Source organism: Ornithodoros turicata, chromosome 4, assembly GCF_037126465.1.
Source record: "Ornithodoros turicata isolate Travis chromosome 4, ASM3712646v1, whole genome shotgun sequence".
NCBI lineage: Eukaryota > Metazoa > Arthropoda > Arachnida > Ixodida > Argasidae > Ornithodoros > Ornithodoros turicata.
Window position 1 is genome coordinate 78,674,667 of NC_088204.1, and position 8,571 is coordinate 78,683,237.

Sequence of the window (8,571 nt, forward strand, 5' to 3'; positions counted from 1 at the left end):
GGATGATGCTAGGGCAGGTAATATGCCAACGCAGTCGTGAGGAAGAGGTGCGACTCAAGGGGCCTCATAGAAACTCGCCTATCGATGGCCGAGCTGCGGGAAAGAGACCCAGGAAGAAGCCTGAAGGCATCGGACTCCTTGGGCTTAGGGCTGACAGGCTGACACAGAGGAGCTGGAGCTTTGAGGCTGCAAGATCAAAGTCAGGATCAGACATACAGCTCTCCAATGTGAAAGTTACGTGACAAGTGTGATGCTAGGGCAGTTAATATGCGAACGAAGCCTTGAGGAAGAGGTGCGACCCAGGAGGCCTCATAGGAACTGACCTATCGAGGGGCGAGCCGCGGGAAAGAGACCCAGGGAGGATCTTGAAGGCATCGGACTGCTTGGGCTTAGGGCTGACAGGCTGTCACAGAGGAACCGGAGCTTTGAGGCTGCAAAATCAAAGATAGGATGAGGACATACAGCTCCCTAAGGTGAAAGTTACATGTCAAGAATGATGCTAGGGCAGGTAATATGCCAGCGCAGCCATGAGGAAGAGGCCCGACCCAATATGCCTCATAGAAACTCACCTATCCAGGGGCGAGCCGCGGGAAGAGACCCAGGGAGGATCCTGAAGGCATCGGACTCCTTGGGTTAAAAGCTGATAGGCTGTCACAGAGCAGATGGAGCTTTGATCCTGCAAAATCAAAGATGAGGACATACAGCTCCCCAAGGTGAAAGTTACATGACAAGAATGATGCTAGGGCAGGTAATATGCCAACGCAGTCGTGAGAAAGAGGTGCGACCCAAGAGGCCTCATAGAAACTCACCTATAGATGGGCGAGGCGCGGGAAAGATACCCAGGAAGAAGCCTGAAGGCATCGGACTCCTTGGGCTTAAGACTGACAGGCTGTCACAGAGGAGCTGGAGCTTTGAGGCTGTAAAATCAAAGATAGGATGAGGCCATACAGCTCCCCAAGGTGAAAGTTACATCACAAGAATGATGTTAGGTCAGGTGATATGCACACGCAGTCGTGAGGAAGAGGTGCGACCCAAGAGGCCTCATAGAAACTCACCTATCGAGGGGCGAGCCGCGGGAAAGATACCCAGGGAGGATCTTGAAGGCATCGGACTCCTCGGGCTTAGGGCTGACAGGCTGCCACAGAGGAATTGGAGCTTTGAGGCTGCAAAATCAAAGATAAGATGAGGACATACAGCTCCCCAAGGTGAAAGTTACATGACAAGAATGAAGCTAGGGCAGGTAATATGCCAACGCACTCGTGAGGAAGAGGTGCGACTCAAGAGGCCTCATAGAAACTCACCTATCGAGGGGCGAGCCGCGGGAAAGAGACCCAGGGAGAAGCCTGAAGGCATCAGACTCCTTGGGCTTAGGGCTGACAGGCTGTCACAGAGGAACTGGAGCTTTGAGGCTGTACAATCAAAGATAGGATGAGGACATACAGCTCCCCAAGGTGAAAGCTACATGACAAGAATGATGTTAGGTCAGGTGATATGCACATGCAGTGGTGAGGAAGAGGTGCGACCCAAGAGGCCTCATAGAAACTCACCTATAGAGGGGCGAGGCGCGGGAAAGATACCCAGGAAGAAGCCTGAAGGCATCGGACTCCTTGGGCTTAAGACTGACAGGCTGTCACAGAGGAGCTGGAGCTTTGAGGCTGTAAAATCAAAGATAGGATGAGGCCATACAGCTCCCCAAGGTGAAAGTTACATCACAAGAATGATGTTAGGTCAGGTGATATGCACACGCAGTCGTGAGGAAGAGGTGCGACCCAAGAGGCCTCATAGAAACTCACCTATCGAGGGGCGAGCCGCGGGAAAGAGACCCAGGGAGAAGCCTGAAGGCATCGGACTCCTCGGGCTTAGGGCTGACAGGCTGCCACAGAGGAACTGGAGCTTTGAGGCTGCAAAATCAAAGCTGGAATGAGGACATACAGCTCTCCAAGGTGAAAGTTACATCACAAGAATGATGCTAGGGCAGGTAATATGCCAGCGCAGCCGTGAGGAAGAGGTCCGACCCAGGAGGCCTCATAGGAACTCACCTATCGAGGAGCGAGCCGCGGGAAAGAGACCCAGGGAGGATCTTGAAGGCATCGGACTCCTTGGGCTTAGGGCTGACAGGCTGCCACAGAGGAACTGGAGCTTTGAGGCTGCAAAATCAAAGATAGCATGAGGATATACAGCTCTCCAAGGTGAAAGTTACATGACAAGAATGATGCTAGGGCAGGTAATATGCCAGCGCAGCCGTGAGGAAGAGGTGCAACCCAGGAGGCCTCATAGGATCTCACCTATCGAGTGGCGAGCCGCGGGAAAGAGACCCAGGGAGGATCTTGAAGGCATCGGACTTCTTCGGCTTAGGGCTGACAGGCTGTCACAGAGGAACTGGAGCTTTGAGGCTGCAAAATCAAAGATAGGATGAGGACATACAGCTCCCCAAGGTGAAAGTTACATCACAAGGATGATGCTAGGGCAGGTAATATGCCAACGCAGTCGTGAGGAAGAGGTGCGACTCAAGAGGCCTCATAGAAACTCGCCTATCGATGGCCGAGCTGCGGGAAAGAGACCCAGGAAGAAGCCTGAAGGCATCGGACTTCTTGGGCTTAGGGCTGACAGGCTGACACAGAGGAGCTGGAGCTTTGAGGCTGCAAAATCAAAGATAGGATGAGGACATACAGCTCCCTAAGGTGAAAGTTACATGACAAGAATGATGCTAGGGCAGGTAATATGCCAGCGCAGCCGTGAGGAAGAGGCCCGACCCAATATGCCTCATAGAAACTCACCTATCCAGGGGCGAGCCGCGGGAAGAGACCCAGGGAGGATCCTGAAGGCATCGGACTCCTTGGGTTAAAAGCTGATAGGCTGTCACAGAGCAGATGGAGCTTTGATCCTGCAAAATCAAAGATGAGGACATACAGCTCCCCAAGGTGAAAGTTACATGACAAGAATGATGCTAGGGCAGGTAATATGCCAACGCAGTCGTGAGAAAGAGGTGCGACCCAAGAGGCCTCATAGAAACTCACCTATCGAGGGGCGAGCCGCGGGAAAGATACCCAGGGAGGATCTTGAAGGCATCGGACTCCTCGGGCTTAGGGCTGACAGGCTGCCACAGAGGAACTGGAGCTTTGAGGCTGCAAAATCAAAGATAAGATGAGGACATACAGCTCCCCAAGGTGAAAGTTACATGACAAGAATGAAGCTAGGGCAGGTAATATGCCAACGCAGTCGTGAGGAAGAGGTGCGACTCAAGAGGCCTCATAGAAACTCACCTATCGAGGGGCGAGCCGCGGGAAAGAGACCCAGGGAGAAGCCTGAAGGCATCGGACTCCTTGGGCTTAGGGCTGACAGGCTGTCACAGAGGAACTGGAGCTTTGAGGCTGTACAATCAAAGATAGGATGAGGACATACAGCTCCCCAAGGTGAAAGTTACATGACAAGAATGATGTTAGGTCAGGTGATATGCACATGCAGTCGTGAGGAAGAGGTGCGACCCAAGAGGCCTCATAGAAACTCACCTATAGAGGGGCGAGGCGCGGGAAAGATACCCAGGAAGAAGCCTGAAGGCATCGGACTCCTTGGGCTTAAGACTGACAGGCTGTCACAGAGGAGCTGGAGCTTTGAGGCTGTAAAATCAAAGATAGGATGAGGCCATACAGCTCCCCAAGGTGAAAGTTACATCACAAGAATGATGTTAGGTCAGGTGATATGCACACGCAGTCGTGAGGAAGAGGTGCGACCCAAGAGGCCTCATAGAAACTCACCTATCGAGGGGCGAGCCGCGGGAAAGATACCCAGGGAGGATCTTGAAGGCATCGGACTCCTCGGGCTTAGGGCTGACAGGCTGCCACAGAGGAACTGGAGCTTTGAGGCTGCAAAATCAAAGATAAGATGAGGACATATAGCTCCCCAAGGTGAAAGTTACATGACAAGAATGAAGCTAGGGCAGGTAATATGCCAACGCACTCGTGAGGAAGAGGTGCGACTCAAGAGGCCTCATAGAAACTCACCTATCGAGGGGCGAGCCGCGGGAAAGAGACCCAGGGAGAAGCCTGAAGGCATCGGACTCCTCGGGCTTAGGGCTGACAGGCTGCCACAGAGGAACTGGAGCTTTGAGGCTGCAAAATCAAAGCTGGAATGAGGACATACAGCTCTCCAAGGTGAAAGTTACATGACAAGAATGATGCTAGGGCAGGGAATATGCCAGCGCAGCCGTGAGGAAGAGGTCCGACCCAGGAGGCCTCATAGGAACTCACCTACCGAGGAGCGAGCTGCGGGAAAGAGACCCAGGGAGGATCTTGAAGGCATCGGACTCCTTGGGCTTAGGGCTGACAGGCTGCCACAGAGGAACTGGAGCTTTGAGGCTGCAAAATCAAAGATAGCATGAGGATATACAGCTCTCCAAGGTGAAAGTTACATGACAAGAATGATGCTAGGGCAGGTAATATGCCAGCGCAGCCGTGAGGAAGAGGTGCAACCCAGGAGGCCTCATAGGAACTCACCTATCGAGTGGCGAGCCGCGGGAAAGAGACCCAGGGAGGATCTTGAAGGCATCGGACTTCTTGGGCTTAGGGCTGACAGGCTGTCACAGAGGAACTGGAGCTTTGAGGCTGCAAAATCAAAGATAGGATGAGGACATACAGCTCCCCAAGGTGAAAGTTACATCACAAGGATGATGCTAGGGCAGGTAATATGCCAACGCAGTCGTGAGGAAGAGGTGCGACTCAAGAGGCCTCATAGAAACTCGCCTATCGATGGCCGAGCTGCGGGAAAGAGACCCAGGAAGAAGCCTGAAGGCATCGGACTTCTTGGGCTTAGGGCTGACAGGCTGACACAGAGGAGCTGGAGCTTTGAGGCTGCAAGATCAAAGTCAGGATCAGACATACAGCTCTCCAATGTGAAAGTTACGTGACAAGAGTGATGCTAGGGCAGTTAATATGCGAACGAAGCCTTGAGGAAGTGGTGCGACCCAGGGGGTCTCATGGAGATTCACCTAATGAGGGGCAACCCGCGGGAAAGAGAACCATGGAGGACCTTGAACGCATCGGACTCATTGGGCTAAGGACTGACAGGCTGTCACAGAGGAACTGGAGCTTTGAGACTGCAAAATCAAAGACAGGATGAGGACATACAGCTCCCCAAGGTGAAAGTTACATGACAAGAATGATGCTAGGGCAGGTAATATGCCAGCGCAGCCGTGAGGAAGAGGTGCGACCCAGGAGGCCTCATAGGAACTGACCTATCGAGGGGCGAGCCGCGGGAAAGAGACCCAGGGAGGATCTTGAAGGCATCGGACTGCTTGGGCTTAGGGCTGACAGGCTGTCACAGAGGAACAGGAGCTTTGAGGCTGCAAAATCAAAGATAGGATGAGGACATACAGCTCCCTAAGGTGAAAGTTACATGACAAGAATGATGCTAGGGCAGGTAATACGCCAGCGCAGCCGTGAGGAAGAGGCCCGACCCAATATGCCTCATAGAAACTCACCTATCCAGGGGCGAGCCGCGGGAAGAGACCCAGGGAGGATCCTGAAGGCATCGGACTCCTTGGGTTAAAAGCTGATAGGCTGTCACAGAGCAGGTGGAGCTTTGATCCTGCAAAATCAAAGATGAGGACATACAGCTCCCCAAGGTGAAAGTTACATGACAAGAATGATGCTAGGGCACGTGATATGCACACGCAGTCGTGAGGAAGAGGTGCGACCCAAGAGGCCTCATAGAAACTCACCTATCGAGGGGCGAGCCGCGGGAAAGATACCCAGGGAGGATCTTGAAGGCATCGGACTGCTTGGGCTTAGGGCTGACAGGCTGCCACAGAGGAACTGGAGCTTTGAGGCTGTAAAATCAAAGATAAGATGAGGACATACAGCTCCCCAAGGTGAAAGTTACATGACAAGAATTAAGCTAGGGCAGGTAATATGCCAACGCACTCGTGAGGAAGAGGTGCGACTCAAGAGGCCTCATAGAAACTCACCTATCGAGGGGCGAGCCGCGGGAAAGAGACCCAGGGAGAAGCCTGAAGGCATCGGACTCCTTGGGCTTAGGACTGACAGGCTGTCACAGAGGAGCTGGAGCTTTGAGGCTGCAAAATCAAAGATAGGATGAGGACATACAGATCCCCAAGGTGAAAGTTACATGACAAGAATGATGCTAATGCAGGTAATATGCCAACGCAGTCGTGGGGAAGAGGTGCGACCCAAGAGGCCTCATAGAAACTCACCTATCGAGGGGCGAGCCGTGGAAAAGAGACCCAGGGAGAAGCCTGAAGGCATCGGACTCCTTGGGCTTAGGGCTGACAGGCTGTCACAGAGGAACTGGAGCTTTGAGGCTGTACAGTCAAAGATAGGATGAGGACATACAGCTCCCCAAGGTGAAAGTTACATGACAAGAATGATGTTAGGTCAGGTGATATGCACATGCAGTCGTGAGGAAGAGGCGCGACCCAAGAGGCCTCATAGAAACTCACCTATAGAGGGGCGAGGCGCGGGAAAGATACCCAGGAAGAAGCCTGAAGGCATCGGACTCCTTGGGCTTAAGACTGACAGGCTGTCACAGAGGAGCTGGAGCTTTGAGGCTGTAAAATCAAAGATAGGATGAGGCCATACAGCTCCCCAAGGTGAAAGTTACATCACAAGAATGATGTTAGGTCAGGTGATATGCACACGCAGTCGTGAGGAAGAGGTGCGACCCAAGAGGCCTCATAGAAACTCACCTATCGAGGGGCGAGCCGCGGGAAAGATACCCAGGGAGGATCTTGAAGGCATCGGACTCCTCGGGCTTAGGGCTGACAGGCTGCCACAGAGGAACTGGAGCTTTGAGGCTGCAAAATCAAAGATAAGATGAGGACATACAGCTCCCCAAGGTGAAAGTTACATGACAAGAATGAAGCTAGGGCAGGTAATATGCCAACGCACTCGTGAGGAAGAGGTGCGACTCAAGAGGCCTCATAGAAACTCACCTATCGAGGGGCGAGCCGCGGGAAAGAGACCCAGGGAGAAGCCTGAAGGCATCGGACTCCTTGGGCTTAGGGCTGACAGGCTGTCACAGAGGAGCTGGAGCTTTGAGGCTGCAAAATCAAAGATAGGATGAGGACATACAGCTCTCCAAGGTGAAAGTTACATGACAAGAATGATGCTAGGGCAGGTAATATGCCAGCGCAGCCGTGAGGAAGAGGTCCGACCCAGGAGGCGTCATAGGAACTCACCTATCGAGGAGCGAGCCGCGGGAAAGAGACCCAGGGAGGATCTTGAAGGCATCGGACTCCTTGGGCTTAGGGCTGACAGGCTGCCACAGAGGAACTGGAGCTTTGAGGCTGCAAAATCAAAGATAGGATGAGGACATACAGCTCTCCAAGGTGAAAGTTACATGACAAGAATGATGCTAGGGCAGGTAATATGCCAGCGCAGCCGTGAGGAAGAGGTCCGTCCGAGGAGGCCTCATAGGAACTCACCTATCGAGGAGCGAGCCGCGGGAAAGAGACCCAGGGAGGATCTTGAAGGCATCGGACTCCTTGGGCTTAGGGCTGACAGGCTGCCACAGAGGAACTGGAGCTTTGAGGCTGCAAAATCAAAGATAGCATGAGGATATACAGCTCTCCAAGGTGAAAGTTATATGACAAGAATGATGCTAGGGCAGGTAATATGCCAGCGCAGCCGTGAGGAAGAGGTGCAACCCAGGAGGCCTCATAGGAACTCACCTATCGAGTGGCGAGCCGTGGGAAAGAGACCCAGGGAGGATCTTGAAGGCATCGGACTCCTTGGGCTTAGGGTTGACAGGCTGCCACAGAGGAACTGGAGCTTTGAGGCTGCAAAATCAAAGATAGGATGAGGACATACAGCTCCCCAAGGTGAAAGTTACATCACAAGGATGATGCTAGGGCAGGTAATATGCCAACGCAGTCGTGAGGAAGAGGTGCGACTCAAGAGGCCTCATAGAAACTCGCCTATCGATGGCCGAGCTGCGGGAAAGAGACCCAGGAAGAAGCCTGAAGGCATCGGACTCCTTGGGCTTAGGGCTGACAGGCTGACACAGAGGAGCTGGAGCTTTGAGGCTGCAAGATCAAAGTCAGGATCAGACATACAGCTCTCCAATGTGAAAGTTACGTGACAAGAGTGATGCTAGGGCAGTTAATATGCGAACGAAGCCTTGAGGAAGTGGTGCGACCCAGGGGGTCTCATGGAGATTCACCTATTGAGGGGCAACCCGCGGGAAAGAGAACCATGGAGGACCTTGAACGCATCGGACTCATTGGGCTTAGGACTGACAGGCTGTCACAGAGGAACTGGAGCTTTGAGACTGCAAAATCAAAGATAGAATGAGGACATGCAGCTCTCCAAAGTGAAAGTTACATGACAAGAATGATGCTAGGGCAGATAATATGCCAACGCAGTCGTGAGGATTAGGTGCGACCCAGGAGGCCTCATAGGAGATCACCTATCGAGGGGCGAGCCGCGGGAAAGAGACCCAGGGAGCATCTTGAAGGCATCGGATTCCTTGGGCTTGAGGCTGACAGGCTCTCACAGAGGAACTGGAGCTTTGAGGCTGCAAAATCAAATACAGGATGAGGACATACAGCTCTCCAAT

The 8,571-nt window shown here is 53.0% G+C and overlaps 2 protein-coding genes and 1 long non-coding RNA gene across 5 annotated transcripts; all 3 read right to left on the minus strand.

Moving 5' to 3' along the window:
- Positions 1 to 84: 84 nt before the first annotated feature.
- On the minus strand, positions 85 to 3,121 carry LOC135393525 (uncharacterized). Of its 3 annotated transcripts, none has more exons than XR_010422666.1 (7): positions 3,018 to 3,121; positions 2,040 to 2,147; positions 1,794 to 1,901; positions 1,548 to 1,655; positions 570 to 676; positions 324 to 431; positions 85 to 186 (listed from the first exon to the last, which is right to left on the minus strand). XR_010422666.1 is itself a non-coding variant. In XM_064623936.1 (6 exons), the coding sequence occupies exons 1-5, from the start codon at positions 2,335 to 2,337 to the stop codon at positions 570 to 572; spliced, it is 483 nt and encodes a 160-aa protein (XP_064480006.1). In that variant the 5' UTR covers positions 2,338 to 2,374; the 3' UTR covers positions 85 to 186. The 3 variants fall into 3 exon arrangements, 1 of the variants encoding a protein (XP_064480006.1); XR_010422665.1 differs by lacking the exon at positions 3,018 to 3,121 and adding an exon at positions 2,286 to 2,374; XM_064623936.1 differs by lacking the exons at positions 324 to 431; positions 3,018 to 3,121 and adding an exon at positions 2,286 to 2,374.
- A 148-nt stretch (positions 3,122 to 3,269) lies between these two features.
- LOC135393526 (uncharacterized) lies at positions 3,270 to 3,859 on the minus strand. Its single transcript, XR_010422667.1, has 3 exons — positions 3,756 to 3,859; positions 3,510 to 3,617; positions 3,270 to 3,371 (listed from the first exon to the last, which is right to left on the minus strand). It is a non-coding gene; the product is annotated as an uncharacterized LOC135393526 (long non-coding RNA).
- An 886-nt stretch (positions 3,860 to 4,745) lies between these two features.
- LOC135392021 (uncharacterized) lies at positions 4,746 to 7,785 on the minus strand. Its single transcript, XM_064622635.1, has 12 exons — positions 7,685 to 7,785; positions 7,439 to 7,546; positions 7,193 to 7,300; positions 6,947 to 7,054; positions 6,455 to 6,562; positions 6,209 to 6,316; positions 5,963 to 6,070; positions 5,717 to 5,824; positions 5,477 to 5,583; positions 5,231 to 5,338; positions 4,985 to 5,092; positions 4,746 to 4,847 (listed from the first exon to the last, which is right to left on the minus strand). Exons 1-9 carry the CDS (start codon positions 7,734 to 7,736, stop codon positions 5,477 to 5,479), a joined length of 915 nt encoding a protein of 304 aa, XP_064478705.1. The 5' UTR covers positions 7,737 to 7,785; the 3' UTR covers positions 4,746 to 4,847; positions 4,985 to 5,092; positions 5,231 to 5,338.
- Between the last annotated feature and the right edge of the window lie 786 nt (positions 7,786 to 8,571).